Below are 21,536 nucleotides of genomic sequence, written 5' to 3'. Positions count from 1 at the left end.
AGCCGCCCACTTGATTCTGTTTCAGGACCTCTGCCGAGCCCGTCTGTGCCGTCCACTGGGGACTGGCTGAGACAGCAGACACCGCACACAGCAGTGACGCTTCAGTGTGGCCTCAGCCGTTGTTGACAAGTAAACTGGAAGAAGTGGTGCTCAAACTCAATAGTTTCAAACCGTTTCAGGGTCACGTGTGTGAAACACTCAAATCCAGTGATGGCTGAACAGGAGGGTTGAGGGGCTGCTGGAAAGGCAAAGAAAAAACGTCTGTCATTTAAAGTGGAGGAGCTGTCACTGAACATAAATACAAACTAAAGAACGCTGGTGAAACTGCAACATTTTTTCTTTTTCAACCTGAGACTGGAGTCGTTTGCAAGACGTGCAGTGAAGCAGAAGTACAAGGTGAGTTTTCTGAGGGGAAAGTGTGTGATGTGAATCAAGTCAATGCAAGAAGAAGGTGGTGCTGCCATCAATTTAGACCAAGTCTACAACCACTGGAGAAGTGAGAAGGACAGACAGCAAAAAGGAGGTGATCTGTAAACCCTTTCATGAATTATGAAAACCCTAATCAAGATTTGCAAGTTGCAAAAATGTTCACTCAGATGGAAACCAATGTGTTACATTTTTGAAGCAAAGAAACATGTATTTGCTGATATACTGTGTGAAAACTATGAAATAAAAACATTTTTATGCAGCTAATCTGAGGTTTTCTCATATTTTAACATACTCATTATTACTCACTTCATGGCGATAATATGCATTAAAAAAAAAAAAAAAAAAAAAAAACCCACTTTGTTAAAAAAAAAAAAACTGTTAATAACAGTCTAATAACAATCAACAAGTTTTAGTCAGGTTTATCAAGAACAGCAAAGTTACAGTTATGGTCTGGATGTCAGTGTATGGGATGGTGCAGAAGTGTCCACTGTGTCAGCTGATCTGGAACTAAAACGACTAAACCCATGAATATACAAGAGAACAGCTGGAGAAGAACTGACCACTGTGGTGACCAGTGTGCATGAAAGGGTTAACCCGTCATCACATCAGATATGTTCAGATTGTCTTCGGTGCCTGGACTTCTCTTCCTCTTTTCACGTCCTGTCTGGACCGTCCGGACGATTTTCATAAATTAGCGAAAATGTCTGATTGTCATTGTTTTTGTCTGGAAAAACTCTTTAAATTCATATGTAAAGGCACAAGTGTACTTTCAATGTACGCCGTGTCACTCATGTCACTCCTGCAACGTTGTGCATTCATTGGCTGCAAAGAGGCACGTGAGACCATATGCAACATCAGATGCAGTGCAGGATGTGTTGTGTTTGTGTTTGAAGGGGTCTAATTATCCTACATGATGGGATTTTTGGAATTATTGATCGTACATCGAACAGAGGGTGAAATTATCGTACAAATATGTTAATTGTCGTACATCTGACAGCGCTGGAATGGACGGACCTGTCCATAGATGCACAATAGCAGGGGTGGCAAACATGTGGCCCGCGGGCCAAAAACGGCCCACCAAAGGTTCCACTCCGGCCAACAGCAGGAATTTGCAAAGTGCAAAAGTTATAGTGAAGTTAGTAAGAGTCAAAGGTGTCAAATGTGTTTTAGTTCAGGGGCCACATTCAGACCAAATGTGACCTCCAGTAAAATAATAGCATAATAACCTACCTGTGCATGGACTCATGGGGCTCCATGGGTTCTAGATGTGGTAGTTTTTATGCTGTTGTGTATTTGTACATGCTGTACTGCATCTGTCCAGAAGTCCCAGCTAAAGCATTCTGGGCAGGGCAGTGTGACTGGAAGGCTATTGGATTCAAAGTTACTAATATCTCCCAAAATATTGCTCCCATCATCTTACCATTTTCACTCCTGTCTTCCTTGACCAGCCTGTTTCACTGACATATTTTCTCCAGGTTTACAGGCCCTTGGAACAGAATACTATGGTACTTACATAGTGTGTGATCAAGTATCTGGAGGCGGAGCTGAGTGTCCTCTTTTTTGGTCACCCTAATATTGTCTCAGTCATTAAGAATTATCGTCTATAAATAATAACTATTAATATTACAACACACACACACTGTGGTCTGTAGTAGTGCAACTACAATTTAAGTTTTTGCTTGAGAATTATTATTATTATTATTATTATTATTATTATTATTATTATTATTATTATTATTATTATTATTATTATTATTGCCTGTGCTAAGAGTTGATGTTGGTTATTTTTTCACATAATTGTTCATTTGGCAATAAATGCAACATTTATTTTGCCAAAACAATACTGTATTTTGTTATTATTAACTGTAACTGACCTAGACATGCAGTAGGTCATATTGTCAATATAATCTGATTATTAATCATTATAGTGGAGAGTGTGTACGCTGTAGGTGTTGCCCACAGTCAGTCAAACAGGTCATCAGGGGAGTTGAACGCCTGCTCAGGAGTTTTGAAAATTAGAGAGAACATATGGAATCAGTACTGCTTCTATTAGACCAGGACTCTCAAACTCAGTTTCTTTCAGGTTCCACATTCAGCCCAATTTGATCTGCAGTGGACTGGACCAGTAAAATAATAAGAGAACAACCTATAAATGACAACTGACCATTTTTGTCTTTGTTTTAGTGTAAAAAAAAAAACAAAACAATTAAACTATGAAAATACTTATAAACTATCCAGACAAAAAAAATGAGAATAACCTGAAAAAAAAGAAATTTCTTAAGAAAATTTAGTGCAATTTTAACAATATTCTGCCTCAACTTCTCATTTGTCCATGTGCATTCTGGATCAGATCTACAAAGACACTAAACACTGAGGAACAGGAAGAAAATTGTTCAAATTGTGCTTAATTTTCTTTAGACATTTCAGGTTGTTCATATTTGTTCAGGTTTTTCACATTTTATTGTTACAGGATAGTTTGGAAATGTAAATATTTTCATAATTACTTCCAGCAAGGAGGTTCTGTTTTTGCTGTCGTTGGTTCGTCTGTCTGTCTGTCTGTCCGTGTGCAAGAGAACTCAAGTTATGGACGGATTTGGATGAAAATTTCAGGAAATGTTGATACTGGCACAAGGAACAAATGATTAAATTTTGGTGGTGATCAGGGGGTTGGGAGAGAGACTGATCTGAGCTCTCTCTTTGAAGTTGTCATTATTTATAGGCATAATGTATATAATTTTTTTCCCCCATCAAACCCAGTAGTACATCTGCAGTCATTCTTTTGTGTGGGTTCTTCTGCTGTTATTATTTGACTGTAGATCAGATTGGTCTGGATGTGGAACCGACACTAAAATGAGTTCCACAGCCTGGACTGTGGAATTTTTGCACTTCACAAATTCATCCCAGGGGCTGGACTGGAACCTTTGGTGGGACGCATGTTTGACAGCCCTGCTTTAGATTCCCAGTCTGACCTTAGAAGCATTCCCACGAGTGTTTCTATGGAAAAGAACTGTCCTTATTTTATGTGTTACTTTGTATAAATGCTGACATGAGTGGATTTGTTTTTGTTTTGTTTACAGCCCAGATTCCTTTTGTTCATAAAATGAGTTACACTCATATTTATCTACAGACAAGTGACATGTGTCCCATAGACTTTATCAAACAAATAGATGTGGTTGATTCTGCTCATACTGATATTCTACTGCCTTTACACCATCTGGCTTCAGCTGTGGTAAGTGGACTGATCAGTTGTTTTATTTTTTCTTTTGTGGCCTTTTACACCACCGTTACAAATGAAAAGCACACAGCGTCATACGCAGGCTTCATTTAAAGGGATCAGTGCAGAATCACAAAAACCCTTTCAGGTTTAGTCTATTCTGTCCCTTTTATTTCAATCGAAACTGTTTTACGTCGTTACCATTTCAAAGCACATGACTCATGGTGTGTCAGGCAGATGTTCTGGCTCTGGGCCAAAACACAAGCCACAAAAGGATTCAAAAGGGACATTTTCATAGAACTTGACTGTTTGACAGGGAGGATAATGCTTTGTAATGACTTTGTGTTTTGTCGTCAGTGTGCACGTACATCTTTACGTCTTCTTCATATTGAAGAATTGTACATTTATAGACCAACAAAACAAAAAACAATATCGCCCCTTGGGATGACTTTTAGTTTGGATCACAGGATGTTTTCAGCATCATTTATGACCTGGAATGTTTATGCAATAGACAACGAGTACTTCCATCCACTGTACGTACATACATCCAGTTAAACTGTCTCAGATCAGAGTCAGACCACTGTGTCAGTCTCTTACATCCAAGGTTCTAATAGTTTTGGATTTTTCATTCTAGTTTTGTTTGATCTAGTTTTGACTTTTTTCCTCTAATTCAGTTAGTTTTAATTCATTTATAGAGCAGGTTTGATAGTTTTTATTAATTTTCATTATTTTCTAAACGCTTAGTTTTAGTTTAGTTTTAGTTTAGTCGTCTCTTTTCTCTTCTTCTCTGTCGTCGTATTCAAATAAATCCCAGACAGGACTCTGCTGCTTTCTACCAACTTTAGTCTCCATGTTTCCAGGTAGAGTGGGAACCAAGGTTATTATTGTTAACGAAAACTAATGAAATGACGAAAACTAGAATTGTAAAAACATTTTTGTTAACTGAAATAAATAAAAACTATAATTAAAAGAAAAAAACGACAACTACCTAAACTGTATTGTGTGCTCATAAAACTAACTAAAATGCATAAAAATCATGGATAAAATTCCCTTCGTTTTTGTCTTTGTCAATGTCGGATTGATAGGAAATCGATTTATTTTGCTCTGGCAGTTTTAGCTGCTGTCACCGTACAACACTTGACGGTCCGTCACTTTTTGTCACATGTCGTTTAGAGTCAGCTTTTCTACCTGGAAACATGGAGGCTAAAGTTGGAAGAAAGCAGCAGAGTCCTGTCTGGGATTTATTTGAATACGACGACAGAGAAGAAGAGAAAAGAGACGACTGAACTAAAATAAATACTAAAACCAAACTAAAACTGAACGTTTAGAAAATACCGGAAACTAATAAAAACTAGCAAACCTGCTCTAAAAACTAATTAAAACTAACTGAATTAGAGAAAAAAAGTCAAAACTAAATAAAACTAAACTAGAATGAAAAATCCAAAACTATTAGAACCTTGGTGGGGCCGAGAAGACGACTCTAAACGACATGTGACAAGAAGTGATGAACCGTCAAGTGGTGGTGCCACTAGATGAAATTGCTAGAGTGAAATAAATCGATTTTGTATCAATCCCACATTGACAAAGACGAAAATGAAATAATTTTATCCATAATTTTTATCCATTTTAGTTAGTTTTGTAAACACACAATACAGTTTCAGTTAGTTATCGTTTTTTTCTTTTAATTATAGTTTTTATTTATTTCAGTTAATGAATATGTTTTTACAATTCTAGTTTTCGTCATTTCGTTAGTTTTTGTTAACGATAATAACCTTGTTTGCATCACAGCCCAAAGCCTCTCATTGTGGTTCAGGTCTGGACTCTGGGTCGAACAGGGTCAATGTGGACTCAGACTGACCCTTATCCATTAAACACAGTCCAGTTTTTATGCTTCTATCAAACTGATGGATGTTCGAGAAATTGGGTATTAATCACTGCAGTAATTATCCACCAGAAGGATCTGAACTATTTGCTGGGTTAAATCCAGGTTGAGGTTTTTTTTGTTTTTGGGTCAGGCTGTCCAATTAAATTATAATCACTATATCAATTATTTGTCAAGCTGTTTCACTGAATAATAAAGTGGTTTGGTGATTTGCATTCAGAATCACCAGCAGTCATTTTAATCAGAATGAGACGCTACAGCTCAACAGACTCTTTTAATAAATTTAATTAAAGTGTGAAAGGTGTGGTTTGGACCCAAATGCGGGGGGGGGGGGCATATGTCTCAATTATTTTTTCTTCTGTAAACTCCAAAAATGTTCACACCAGGGTAAAAACTGCGTTCTCTGCATCTCCTTTCATCATTTCTTTGTCTCCTAACCACTTCCATCTGTGCGCAATTCCACATCCACCCTGTTTGCTCCTCCTGTTGAGACGTGTTAAATATAGACACAGTTTCTATCAGCAAAATTGTTCTCGGGTTTGATAAATCACTTTGCGTGTGTTAAATTAACTGATTCGTAATGTATCAGGTTTTGTAGGCTGTCTGGGTTTTTGTGTCACAGAAATAAGTTAGTGTCATCAGCAAAAATGACCTTATGGAAAACATTAACCTCCTCAGACCCAGCTGTGGGTTTTCTGTTCGCATTTGTGGACAAGAGTTTCACAACTTTATACAAAAAAAAAAAGAAAGAAAGAAAAGAAAACTGTCCACAACAAAGGACATTCCATAAAAATTTTAAAAACTGCATCTGAAAAAAACTGTTCCATCATGATGTTTCCAATATAGGCACTTATTTAATAAAATTTAAAAAAGCTGGTACTTTACTGACATTTCCTGGGTCTGAGGAGGTTAAAAAGGAATTTACAAAGTCATTTATATATTTATATATTTCTTCTTTTTGAACAAAATAGGATAAACTTAGTTTTATTTATGTTTAAAAATAATTTATTGACGGTATAATATTCTAACATTTGCAGCAAGGAAAAATATTCTCTTGCAGTGGGTCAGTGACAAGATTCCTTCTATTTGTGGTTGGCGTAAAATAATTTTTGAACTGATCCCCCTAGAATATCTGACCAATATCATACATAACAGTGCAGATCAGTTGTACGGAGCGTGGCGCCCATTTTTGGACTATACTGGACTGGACCTCTCATCTACCTGATTAAAAGGACTGTTGTGAACTTAAATGACATTCATAAATGTGACTCCTGTACAGTGTAAGTCTGACCTACCACCTTCTGTATCAAGCTATGTTTTGTGTAGGGCCGTGTATCAGCAAGAATCTGGTCATACGATACAAATCACAATACTAGGATTGTGATACAATATATCATGATATATCATGATACTGTTAAAAAGGCAAATTTTTTTTTTCTTTTTTAAAAATGATTATTTCCTTGAAGAATTGACTGACAGCAGAAATCTGCACAAATACTAAACACATTTTTATTTGATCCTAACAGGATCTAATGTTCTATCACCGAATGTTCCTGTGTTCAAACTGAAATTCTGTTTTACAGACATTCCAGTTTCAGATCCTGTTCAAATGTTCATATTCTATTAGTTCACAACTAACATCAGAACAGGATTTGAGTTCAAGGAACTACCATTATTTAATAAAAGACTTAAATAATAATAAATAAAGTATTGTGATACAAATCGTATTAAATGGGAGTTGAATGTGTGACCTTAAATCTGGCTCTAACAGAAGTGTTGGATGAACATCATGAACCAAAATGAAGAAGAAGAAGAAAAATGTAATGTTATTAGTTGTCTGCTTAATCTTTACATTACAAAGTTGTTTTGCTTGAAGAGTCTTTTTATTTTTGCAAGTCTTCAGTCATATTCTGAGTTCTATTTTCCAACTGTATCTTGTATTTTTATTTTAGAGGTACTGAACAGTCAGGTTTGACTTGTGTGGGTGCGGTTTAGATGAACTCACACCTGCCTGTGCTGAACTCAGAGCAGAGGTCAGATTCTACCTAAAAGATCTAATTTTACAGCTTTAGAAAGTAGTTGTGGTAAAGAGCATAGAGCAGAAAAAACAGAATACGAACTAGGGGATTTTTGTGGTCCAGACATGCTACGCTAACAATGCAGGTGCTAAGCCAGAGCGGTGCACATGCAAAAACATGTGCTTTTCTTAGAATTAGCTTCTGGAGTGACTGACATGTTCTGCCCAGTAACGACCATTAACCAATAATAAGCCTACGACGAATGATGTCATTGAATAATGGGAGTCTGCAACAGTCACTAAAGATTATAAAAAGTAATGAAGGAAACTCTTTCTGAGCGGCTTTTTTCTTTTTCTCTCTGTGACGAATGTGTATTTGATGCGAGATTCTTTTGTAACTTTTGCCTGAAGCAATAAACAAAGCTATAGTTTTAACTTTTTAAAACCTCAAACCTTCTTTTTTGGTGAGTTCTTCCATTTCTCCTGGTTTGGTCCGTCCATCCGAAACATAACTGGTGAGTTAAATGTAAATTATGTGCCCCCCCACCCCCGCCTCTGGTAAGCAGCCTAAATGGAGTAGTGACAGAGCCACCGATTTTAGTACTTTGCAGACATGTAGACATTGTTCAGGAATCAGCAAAGTTACTTTTCCAGGGAAGAAAAATGGAAAAATCTGGAACAATGATCCATTTAACTAACATAATTTTGTTTTTTTGAGATTATTGGGCTACGTGTTACAATATAAACAAAAAAGAAAAACAAAAAAAACAAAATGAACCTCCACAATATCTGCATTTGAATAAATACCTAAAAATATCGATACAGTACTTTTTAATATTGATACAGTATTGTGAAATGAAATATCGCGATATATTACAGAACCGATATTTTCTTACACCCCTAGTTTTGTTTATTATTTCTTATGTAAGAGCTGTTGTGTATGTTTTGTTTTGTGTCTAGTTTTTAGAAGACACTGTTTTGTTGAATGGAAAACAAAAATTGCGATAAAAACAATGAAAAAAAAAGAAGAAGGTATTTTATTACATTTGAACCAGTTGTCTATTTTAACTAATTTGTAATTTATCAGATTTTGTAGGCTGTCTGGGTTTTTGTGAGACAGAAATAAGTTAGTGTCATCAGCAAAAATGACCTCATGGAAAATATTAGAGGAATTTACAAAGTCATTTATGTATTAGATAAAAAGTAGTGGTCCCAGTATGAAAAAATAAATCCTATTAAGCATCATTTCTCCTGACCATGCAGTCACTCCTATATGGACATCTCAAACAATGTCAATTGTTTTTTGTTTTTTTTTGGGACATGCTGTATATTGTAACATTAAAAAAGTGGAATTTATAGACAGTACCTGGAAGGAGTTGAAAAACAGCTCACAGTACATGCGAATTTCCCAGCTTGGTCCGTCAAATGTGTGAGGCATTCCAACAAACACGATGTAGTGGATCCCAAACACAAGCACCAACACCAACGTAGACTTGGCCAGTTTCCTACAGAGGAACACACATACAAATATACATGGATTTGAGTAAAAAGGGCTTCACTGGTTCAAGGTTATTTATTTATTTATTTATTTATTTATTTGTTTGTTTGTTTGTTTGTTTGTTTGTTTGTCTCAAACTTTGAAGTAAAGAAGAACAAACAACAACAAAAAAACCAACAATAAAATCAAGAAGTCAATTACATATGCACCCATCAATGGTCATTAATCGCCGAAAAAGTAACGAAATACAATACAGTTTACATATGTACATATGAATCAACTCATAAACACAGTTTGAGAAGGGACAAAAAGAAGCAAAGGCTTATCTAGTCCTGCCCCTTCCTTACTTTCAGTGTCAGATTCATAACCAAATATATTCAAGGTTCAAGGTTACTTTATTTCTACCCGTGGGTAGATTCGTTTTGCAGTCGAGGTGATTGCTTTTGGCATTACAGCAAGACATACACTGAACCTGTCGGACAGGTACTTGATCAAGTGTCCAGACCAGACAAAAAGTGCTCAGTGTTCCACCATTCAACAGTATAGCAGCATGGATAAGGAAAAGAATAAAAGAAATAAATAAATAAGATCAAATAAATAAAAACAAGATGCAATAAAACACAATAAAAACCCAGAGAAGATAAAAGCAATCTGGGATAAAAGCCAGGATAAGAACATAAAATTTAAAAATTAGAGTCACAATAATAATAAATAGAGCAAAGAAATAGAATAAATAACTAAAATAAGTAAATAAAGTGCAATGTCACTATTTCTTCTTGAGCTCAGTGATGGCGACAGGAACAAAGCTGTTTTTATAAACGCTGTGTCCTGCACCTTCATCTGCTATTTATCACATTAAATTACAGAACAAGGAATAAGTAGTCACAGCACCTTTATATTGGTTGTATCATCATTCCACAACTATTCTGCTAGAAATAAACAACCCAGAAAAAAGGAGGCATCCACGTTGGAGTCAGTACGGCTGACATGATACAATGATTAATCAACTCCAATTGATTAAAAAATTATTTGATTACAATTTTCCTGAATCAAAGCTTCGTTTCCTTAAAGGTGCAGGAGACTTCCATGACCAGTTTTTCATCAGATCTGTCCATCCTCAGTCATATCCTCAGTATCATGAATCTGTTCATCTGTCTGTGATTATTCACCTGAATCTCTTCATCACAGTGAACAGTTTCTTAGTTCCATCCACCAGAAACAAACCATGTGTTTACAAACAGAGCCAGGAGGGAACTTGGGCATCTGAGGAATTTTGTCTCAACATGCATTGTGGGAAACGGAGGTTCGTGCAGCCACCTGACAGCAGCAGCTGCTAAAGACACGACACAGAAACGGCAGGAGCTCCCTTCCCTCTATGCATATTCCTCCAGCTGTTTCCGCGTTTCAGCCGTTTCCGCATCGTGTTTGTTTCATCTGTATAATACCATATGGTTGCACTGCCGCTGTTTTAATGCAAAAAAAACCCATTAAACTATGAAAATACTTACTTTTATAAACTATTCAAACAAAAAAGATGTGAATAACCTGAAAAAAAATACAATTTCTTAAGAAAAATAAGTACAGTTTTAAGAATATTCTGCCTCAACTTCTCATCAGTCCATGTGCATTCTGGATCAGATCTACAAAGACACTAAACACTGAAGAACAGGAAGAAAAGAGTTCAAACTGGACTGAATTTAATACAGACATTTCAGGTTGGACACATTTGTTCAGGTTATTCACATTTTATTGTTACAGGATAGTTTATAAATGTAAATATTTTCATAATTTAATGTGATTTTCTGCACTAAAACAAAGAAAAAAAATTGAAGTTGTCATTATTTATAGACATAATGTAATATTATTTCTTTCACATCAAACCGAGAAGAAAATCTGCAGTCATTCTTTTTAGTCGGTTCTTCTGCTGTTATTATTTGATTGTAGATCAGATTGGTCTGGATGTGGAACTGCAACTAACATGAGTGCCACAGCCTGGACTGTGGAATTTATACACTTTGCAAATTCATCCCATGGGTCAGATTGGAACCTTTGGGGGGACGCATTTGGCCCCCGGGACGCATGTTTGACACCCCTGGTCTATGCATATTCCTCCAGCCGTTTCCGCGTTGCTTTTGTTTCATCCATATAATATCATATGGTTGCACTGCCGCTGCTAGGCAGCTGCACGAACTTCTGTTTTCCACAATGCACGTCACAACAAAATTCCTCAGATGCCCGAGTTCCCTCCTGGCTCTGGATGTAAACACATGGTCTGTTTCTGGTGGATGGAACTAAGAAACTGTTCACCGTAATGTGAGAGATTCAGGTGAGTAATGACAGACAGACTTACAGATTCATGATACTGAGGATATGACTGAGGATGGACAGATATGATGAAAAACTGGTCATGAAAGTCTCCCGCAGCTTTAATTTTGCTGCTGCTGAACATTAGTTCCACTGTTGTGTTTCACACGGACGATTATTGACACAATTGACACATGACACAAGGACCAACACAATCACCATGGAGCGTTGGCCAGGGCCAAAAGGCAGAAAATGTCTATATGTTCTCTGTTCTTCATTGGAACCATCACTTACTTAAACTTTTAAGCCTTAACATAAACATTACCAATATTTATCATTATTTTTTTCAGTTGTAGAAAAGTTCCATGTTCAGTTGCTATAAGATAGTCAGTCTGATCCAAATGTGTTGAAAACGGCAGTGCACATATATTTGGTAGATGGCATTTACCTTGGTTTGTTGTTGTTTATATCTGTAGCTTTTTTTATATAAACTTTTGTACTGTTGTTATTATTGTTATTTCTATATAGATATTTTTAGTTTATCCTTCTATACCTTTTGTGGTTGTTTCAGCTGGTTCTGGAATAAAAGCTGTTAAAGTAAAAGTTTTTCATTTTTATTTTTACCTATTCAAATAATTTAATCAAATTGAAGAAAATAATCAACAAGTTAATTGATTACAATAATAATCAATAGCTGCAGCTCTAGCCAGCAGACACCATGCTAGTCGACTCACTGCTCATTAGAAGACCTGGAGTGGGCGACCGTGTTGAAGGGTTAAAGGTCTAATTTGGTCCAGTTCAGTGTTCTAGTCCATTCACTGTTGTATCTGGAACAGACATATGTACGTTTATATCAGCCACTGATGACCATTTTGTACAGCGTCGTCTTCTCAAATTTTCTTGACAATTTCTAAAACACTTTCTTACTTACTGTGCTTAATTCCTAAATTAGTCAATGACGTTGCTCTAATTCAGAGGCGATTTCTCACAGACTGCAGTGGAAGCTCAGCTTCCCCTAAAATTATGAAAATTAAACGGTTAAATCTGTTCAGTTGTTTTCATTTCATTGACTCCAAATGTGTTGGAACACGTTCATCTCTCAGACCAGTTGGTTCAGAATCAGTTTGATCCCAGATCAGTGGACTGGATGTTGTTCACTTCTCCTCCATTCCCGTGTCTGTGTTTTCTCCTCCATCTCTGCTCAGTGCATTTGTCGTAGACGCTCAGCGTCCATGCACTTCAATGGGACTGAGTGGAACTGGTTTAGACTGACTCTAAACTGGATGCTAATTGGATAAATGCCACCATGTTGTCCCGCCCCCGGACGCTCAGTGTCTCTGGGGGTGAATGGAGCTGTGGGCGGAGCTCTGCTGGGCTGGACGCTGAGCTTCCACGTGCTGATTGGAGGATGGGTCCAAAGGCTGAATCCTGTTTGATTGACAGCTGTTTTCAGATCTGCTCCTTCACTGACACAGTTCAGTTTAATACCGTCACACATTCTGCTGGGAAATCACAGAAACCACTACCAAATGACTTGTTCATTTCTTGCACTGTAAATAAAACACACTCATTGTACTTCCTTGTTTCAATTTAACATAATTTCAAAGTTTTCTTGTTTCAGTTCCATAATTTAATCATATCTTGTTTGAGTTTAATATCGTTAACTGTTGTCACTCGTTCAACAGTGTCAGCTCCATGTGCAGGTGTAAAAGGAGCTTCTCTAGTTTAAAAGGTTTCAGTCCTACACCTGGAACACAATGGGCCAAGACCATCTGAGCAGCCCAGCTCTGCTGGACATTCAGAGGACACTGGTCCAGTCCCTGGAAAAGACGCCTACTGGTACGATAAGGTCACTGAGCATTTTCTTAAAAAGGAACAGAGGGCTGAATTTATGTTTAAATAACTTGACTATTTTTTTGCTGTAAGCCGACAGTGAGCTTCCCCTGTCTGAAAGACGAGCAGCCGCCGCTGCTGTAATTACAGCTCTTATCCATTTACTCTGTCTCCATATAAAACATGGTACATGTGGTTTATATTCATGTGCCAGTGGAGGTGGAAGATAACTACAGCTGATTGTTAGTTATTTTAACAGTATGTTTGTCTACACACAGCCTCACCCACAGATTTCACAACACAAAAGGTGGACAAAAAATACACTGTAATTACAATGTTTTTTATGCATGTCTGGCCGTTGACGCATGCACTATTGGGGGTGAATAATAGTGATAATTACAGATGTAGAAAAGGGCCAACACATTAGCTCTGCATGTGTGTGTACATCCATATGAGGGAAACGACAGCTCACAACAACATAAGGTCTAACATTTAACAGTTGGTTAGTGAGATAATCAGAGCTCACTTTTATTTGATGATTTCAGTTCCGCACTTCTGATCCTCACTTGAATTATCCATTTAAAACACAACAAAACATTTGTATTGGATGAGTAGTTTCACCTCTCTTCAGTAGTGAAGGTTAAACCCAAAAATCTAATCTTCAAAAGATGAAAAAGGTTTCACATTTCTGACTCAAAACACGTCACTGATTTATTTGGCTCATGTCAAATAAATGAATGAAACGTGGTGATTGAAATGCTGTGATTTCAGCTCTGGACTCAAATGTGTCAACACACATTTAGTGAGATTTGAGCAAATGAAGAACAGCTTTGACTGCACTTTCAGCAGCTGCCCTTCTGATCCAACACTTTTTTTGCCTCATTGTTTGAAAATGAAACATCCATCCATCTGTCCGTCCATCCATCTTCACTTTAACTATTTTTCTGACCATGCATCTATTAAACTACACATCCTCTTATCTAATTTTTTTTTGTTCATGAAGCCTAAAAGGCTAATGGAGATGCAATTTATTATTATTATTATTATTATTATTATTATTATTATTATTATTATTATTATTATTATTATCATCATCATTATTATCATTATTATCATTATTATTATTATTATTATTATTATTATTGAGTTACACTGTTCAGTGACAATAAATTGCAAATGATTGTCCACTAAGACATCCTCACTGGAACAGCCCCTGTGTGAATGTGTGTATGAATTAAATGCACAAAATATGACAGTTCTGACACACACTCTCTAAAGACAGATGATCAGTGTGAGACGGTGCTTGTACAGTTCTGAGTATTTTCTCCTCCTTTTGGCCCCACTGTTCTTATTTCTTCCATCTGTCTAAACAGCCTATTAGAGGCACAGGTAAGGAGATGTTTATTCATATGTGGTTCTGTTTCTTTAAAAATGAAATGAACTGATGAATGAAATGAATGCAAAATGTAGAATTATTCAAACAAAATTAATCTTTTGGTTTTATATTTTAACATCAAATGATATAGTTTTCAATCAATTAAATGTAGCACAATGTGCTTTACATATAAAATCAGTACCCCACCCCCCGCCACACAGACACACACACAGACACACACAGACACACACACACACGACACATAACATTTTGCCCCTCCTCCTCACTGAACTTCTCCAAAATTTGTAAACAAAGTTGACATTTTCATATCTATGGTAAAAAAAAAAAAAAAAAAAAAAGGTTTAAATTCAGCCATTAAACTGTCCGCTGCACCTCTCCTGGTGTTAAAGAACATGTGGCTCAAATTTGAAAAGAATCGAATAGAAGCAGTAGTTATTGACTATAATGACTGTTGTTGCACATGTGTATTATAAACACATTTCTATTTAATTTAATGTGCCATATTCAAATAAACAATCTCCACTTAATTTAGCATCTGCTTGAAAGCAAAAACACAATTTATTTTTGAATATACTTGTAGGCTATATAAATGCAAGTGTTGATGACTCCATCAGCGGATGGTGTCACCTCTAACAAGCAGAGAAAATACAGACAGACAAGACAGCATTTAGCAAATGAACAGCTGATAATAGAGTTGTGCTGGCAACAGGTGAGAAACACACACTACAGATACACACACTACTACTACTACCACTATATATATATAGTACATTTTCTGAATCTTTACTTATATAGCTGTAACCTCACTGTGAGATAAATGATTATCCCAAATTGCCATTGATTTGAACAAATGCATAAAATGAATGTGATTTTACTGTCTGGTCTGCTTTCTTAGAATAACTGTCTGCCTGAAATAAGGCTGAAGGCCCCCCCCCCCCCCACACACACACACACACAGTGAGATAATATGGGTAAATTCTACATTTCCTGAATCCTTAGAGTCATGCCAGTATTGCAGTGTTAGTATTTTGTATCTCTGATGCTTCCTGATACCACAGGACTAAAAGAAAAGAGATGATTTAGGCAAAAATGGTAGGAAAATATGAGTGACTAAAAGTTTGAAGAGCTCCAGTGTCTACTGTACTTGTCAAAAGTATTCACAAAAGAGCTCGAATGAAAGCCCAGAGTGTCCCCTTTAAAATGACACCAAACATATTAATATAAAACACTGAAACACGTCCTTAATCAGGGCCAATACCAAGATATGCACCAGTGTCAAAAAAGCATTTTTTCAATGGCGGTGGATGACTTTAACAGTAGATAACAGTAATTTAGCTGTGACTGCAGAAAGGTTATCAGACCAAAATGTGGACTACACACATGGATCTTTTCAAAAAGTATAAGCAACCTTTGACACCTTGAGTGGTACCCACATCTCATCCGGCCCATGGACTATACCAGGGGTGTCCAGCCCTGGTCCTGGAGAGCCACTGTCCTGCATGTTTTAGATGGATCCCTCTTCCAACACACCTGATTCAAATGATAAGCTCATCATCCAGCTCTGCAGAAGCCTGAGAATGACCATCAGGTGTGCTGGAAGAGGGAAACCTCTAAAACAGGGGTGTCAAACTCATTTTAGTTCAGGGGCCACATTAAGCCAAGTTTGATCTGAAGTGGGTGAAATAATAACATAATAATATATAAATAATGTCAACTCCAAACTTTCCTCTATATTTTAGAGTGAAAAAAGTAAAATTATACGACCAAAATGTTTAGATCTATCAACTATCCTTTAAAATAATGTGAATATCATGAACAAACTGAAATTTCTTATGAAAACTTAAGCGCAACTTTAATGAAATTATGTCTCAGTTTATCATTTACACATGTAAATTACAACGTACAGATCACAGTGGATCAACAAATACACAAAACATTTAATAACAGGCAGAATATGGGAAAACTTGCATTTCAGACATTTCATAATGTTCATATTTGTTCAGGTTATTCGTGTTTTTGTGAAATGATAGTTTGTTTTAGTGTAAATATAGTAAAATTACATGAAAATTTTTACATTTACAAAGAGAAAAATTTGGAGTTGTGAGTATTTATTGGTTATTCTGATAGTATTTTACTGAACCGACCCACTTGAGATTAAATGTGGAACTTGAACTAAAATGATTAATATCTTCAGTGTAATTTTTGCATTTCATAAATTCATCCCAGGGGCCAGACTGGACCCTTTGGTGGGACGGATTTGGTCCCCGGGCCGCATGTTTGGCACCTGTGGTCTAAAACATGCAGGATTGTGGCTCTCCAGGACCAGGGTTGGCCACCCCTGGACTATACAGATACTACTGTGGACAGGCCTACACTGGGACACTCCCTCCTTGGCACTACTTTCTCTTTGGTTTATACCAATCTGGTGCCATCTGGTACCATTTAAATTCTAGAAGGTCCAGTTACACTGCTTGGCCTCACAAACTGAATTCAATATTAATTCAATCACTTTGTTGTGACAGCTGATAAAATTTGCAAAGTGACAGTTCAGTTTGGTCACATGACGCCACAGACCAACATAAATATTCATTAGACACTAATGAATCCAGACCTGTACAGTGAGTTAATTTTCATGAACCGCAAAAACCCCCTGATGTAATAATGAATTCTATGACCTTCTCTCACATTGAATACTGTAGAACTTCCTGGTCACTTGCTGCTTGCACAACGCTCAAACCCATAGAATCACTTTTGAAAAAAAGCCTTAAAATTTTTTGACAAAAAAACGTTTAATTTCCACCACTGCATTATTTTAGGTAAATATAAATGTCTTAATTTTAATGATTTTGTGAATTTTAAAAATGCGTGGCTGATATTTAAAGTCTTGCATGGACTTGTGTAACAGGGTCAATTATTTCGCAGCAGTGTGGGTATGTAGATGATATTGTGTATTGTTATAATTAGACAAAATCTGTTCATTTTATTTTCATTTCTTTTGGTTGGTACCTGACATTGTGGGCCTTCGGGTCAGTATGTGGAACTTTTGGTTTGGGTCTGTTCCCCAGCGAGCGATTTACAGTGTGACCCTGCACGCTATAACCGGAGTTTTCGCACCTGTGCCTCTTCCCTTTTGTTCCAGATTTCTGTGGGAGAGGTAAGCAGCCGTACAGTTCATGAACATTTTTGGTTTAGCCTCTGTTAATTTAACTTTTTTACATGAACCGGCTAGTTCAGGCTGTATGAGGTGCTTATAATGTGTTGAAACACATTTCTGTGTCATTTTGTTTTGTGTAGGAGCTTGTTTTATGGGGGTCGCTGAGCGGAGGTTTTTGGGTTTTTCTGTCACTTGTCAGCCGAAGAAAAATAAACGGAGACGGCCTCCAAAGACATATGTGCGGGTCTCGTCATTAAAAAGAACACAACGCAGAGTCCGACACCACCGGTTCCACTTGCCCCTCCTCCATGACACATTTGATCAAATCCCGCTCCTGTCAGTGGGAGGGGCCACCATGGCCACAGCTCCAGGAGACTGGGAGGGGCCACGCAGGTGCACTACTGTTGGACAAACCACACTTTCAGTCACTGGAACTGAATACTGGAACAGTTTACTGCTCAACATAACAGACTCACAGTCATCTGCCTCCTTCAAATCACAACTGAAACATTGGATGAAGGAAAACCAAACCTGGGACCCTCAGTAGACTGTCCTCACTGTGTTGTTCTGTGTGTTTTTATGATGTTTTACTTTTTGTCAACTGTCTTTCCTGTCACCTGCCGAGGGACTACAGATGGGAATGAGCACTACTGTTACAATCTGGCATCTTTACAGCTGCAATTGTTGTAGATGTTCATTAATATGCACTGTCCCTAATAAGTAAATAAATCAAATAAATAAATAAATAAATAAATTGATCACCAACCTGTATTGCTTCCTGGTGTCATATCTCCCTGCGTTTGTCTCTCGAATTTTTGTCGCCAAGACTCGCACAATGTTCACAAACAAGATGAAGTTGAGCTGAAACAAAGAAAGGAGGTTGACAGTCCTCACTATGATGCGTCTAAGAACATTGGTTTTCATGAGTCTGGTTCCATCAAACATCATTAGGGTCAAACAGTCTGCATTTTTCCCCGGTAAGATATTTAGGAATAGAGGGTCTGCACGTGACGTCACTGCTAGTGGAAGTCACCGCAGTCCTGCCCACCGAGTGGTAGAAAGAGGGAGATGAGTGACAGCGTTGGCTTCAATCCTGTCTAAACTGAAGAACAATATTTAATAAAAAATGGGGCAGAGCTGTTGTGTGATTGATTGTATTTTCAGGTTCTTACAGCAGTGGGAGCTATCGTTTTACAGACACCGAAAGACAAAGAAAAGAGAAGGAGATGGATCCACAAATCCAGGAAACCAAACCTAGATCTGTGGATCCTGTTTGGTGTCAGCTAACATTCACTGATGCTGTACTTTTGGGTCCAATCAGACCTGAAATGACCTGTTGTTTTGGCTGACGGTCCTTCTTAGTGCAGCTCTTGGTTTCATGATCAGATCTTTCCTGGTTTTTGTCTCATTTTGTGATTGTGAACCTTGTGCTCCTACATGATTAGTAAACTAACTGAAACTGAGGCTAACCTAGTTTTACAAATACGGAGGAACTGGAGAATAAAGCTACGACAGAGTATTAGGACCACAGAAGAACATAAAAACACTGGGCACTACCAGTATAAAGTCATAAAATATCGATATGAAACCTGTAATTTTATGAGAATAAAGTCGAATGCAAAAAGAATCACAATGTTATGAGAATAAAATCGTAGTTATAAAAAAAAACTCATAATTTAACAAAAATGTCATTAATTTATGAGATTAAAGTCGTCATATTCCAGCAATAAAGCCATAATATTACCAGAATAATGTGTTAATTTAAACCAGGTGGTGTAAATCTGCTAATTTCCCAGAATGCAGTGGTGCCCTGCTGGTCCACAGCAGTAGTATCTGTGTTGGATAAAGGACTGGATCTGAACTAGACTCAGTAAATCTGCTCAGTCCCAGTAGATCATGCATATATTCACTGGGGTCAGTCCACGACCTACTGGAAATGACCTTTGGATCAGCTGGTTCTGGGCCCTAGTTTTGGACCCTTTGGATCAGCTGGTTCTGGGCCCTAGTTTTGGACCCTGGTTGTCAGTCCTGATGAAACCATGTATATTTGTTTCAGGTCCAAATAGCGCTGATCCCCTCCACCCTGGATCAGGTCTGGATCCTCCATGTGTGTCCACATGTCAGTGTTCATGGACCACTTGTTCTTTGGTCGCTCGTACAGATCCATGTCCAGTCCAACTGTCCTTCATTTAATTTCATATTTCACATTTTCCCTTTTCTCTGGCTGTGTTTACTGCTATACTCCGTCATGTTGAGCAGGTTGGTTTAAGACACTCAGTCTGACTGAGAGGGGCGTGGCCTGGGGGGGTGGGGGTGGGGTGATGTACGTGCATACCCTCTATAGAACCATCGGTGCTGCTGGTGTTAAAGAACTGTTTTCAAAGGTTTTCCAGCACAAGCTCGGTCTGTGATAATAGCTGCTACTGAAATGGACATAACAAATAAAAGTCTAATTTTACACATTCAACAATATATTCCCACTGTTTCCACCACTTCAGGTGTGTGTCTTACAGGCAAGACAGGAACACAACGCATGTACGATAAAAACTCTGTTGTGAGTAGTTTCTATCCAGATACAGGATGGCATTTATACTGTAACAGTCATGGAAGTGTTGTAGCTGTATTTGTTGAAAGGTGGATTGCATGACTTTTACATCTTAGCATGAGCAATTCAAAGCAACTTTCCTACTAATTACAACCAGTTAAACTTAGTAGAATTAATAGTAAGTTACAATAAGTAGTAGTAATAAATAATAATGCTAATATTACTAAAAAGTTACTAAAATTACAGATATTGCCAGACTCTATTGTTATGCATGTTCAAATAAAAGCCATAATACCATCTACAGCTGAGGTAATCACAGAAAGACTTATGGATTCATGATACTTAGGCTACGACTCAGGTTTTACAGATTTCATGAAAAATTGTTGACAAAAGTCATACACAGCTTTAAAATGCAAAGGAGCAGCAAGCAACTCGTGCGGTTTGCAGAGTTAACCATGTCCTCGTTAACTCAACATTATTCGAGTTCATGTCCACAGTCAGTGTTAGCATATCACGTTTGCTAGGTTTTTTTTCACTCACAGTCTTGTCAGCACTTAAATAATGTTTACTCTTGTCATGTTTGGCTGAAATACAGAACATGAGAAAGAGACAGTTACAGCAACAGCTTTTGGAATGGAATTTGAACTTCTTTATCCGATTCCCTTCTTTGTTCCCGTATCCTTTCCTGAATATCCCCCACTGCATGCTAACTTTCCCATATCCTTACCCAAATCCCCCTTCTGTGTGTGTACATTTTCTTGTAAGGTAACACAAGGTGACTGATTGCTAAAGCCTTGAGTTCATCATTGAATCCAAAGGCCCTTTGAGGAGACCGGAGGTGGCACTTGCAAATGTGATTCACCCTACAAAAGGTGGATCTTGTGAGGAGTTCTTTGTCTTTTCTTCACATTCGCCGCTCGTGTGCAGAACTGACCTTTCTTTGCAAAGAAATAAAATCTTATCGGCCGGCATTATTCACCAGCAGCAGAGCAAAATGTCCATAACACTTCACAAGTATTTGGCCAAGAAACCCGACGGACAGAATCGAGGGCGAGGTTGAGCAGACAGCACCAGCTGCCGAGCAGAGGAGACCACAGCCCGAGGACCCGGGCAGTCCCAGCTCCAACCACACTTTTTCACCAAAAAAGGCAGGCCAAGTGATGAAGGAGGAACACTGCTGCAAATTAAGACGGTTTTGTATGTATGGTGAAAAGAAGAAGAAAAACTGTTTTGAGGAGAAGTGGCTTTAGATCAGGGCTGTCAA

The 21,536-nt window shown here is 37.6% G+C and overlaps 1 protein-coding gene across 1 annotated transcript in view; it reads right to left on the bottom strand.

Annotated features, from left to right (window-relative positions):
* The window catches only part of pth2ra (parathyroid hormone 2 receptor a), a 149,646-nt gene that overhangs the window by 11,415 nt on the left and 116,695 nt on the right, over nucleotides 1-21,536 (bottom strand). Inside the window, exons 10-11 of the mRNA XM_030124038.1 lie at nucleotides 18,494-18,588; nucleotides 8,909-9,047 (exon numbers count right to left, since the gene is read on the bottom strand). Coding sequence (XP_029979898.1) covers nucleotides 8,909-9,047; nucleotides 18,494-18,588 — 234 coding nt within the window. The remainder of the gene's footprint in view (nucleotides 1-8,908; nucleotides 9,048-18,493; nucleotides 18,589-21,536) is intronic.

The sequence above is a fragment of the Sphaeramia orbicularis genome, chromosome 21 (assembly GCF_902148855.1).
Source record: "Sphaeramia orbicularis chromosome 21, fSphaOr1.1, whole genome shotgun sequence".
Lineage (NCBI taxonomy): Eukaryota > Metazoa > Chordata > Actinopteri > Kurtiformes > Apogonidae > Sphaeramia > Sphaeramia orbicularis.
This window is presented reverse-complemented; position numbering and strand designations above follow the sequence as displayed.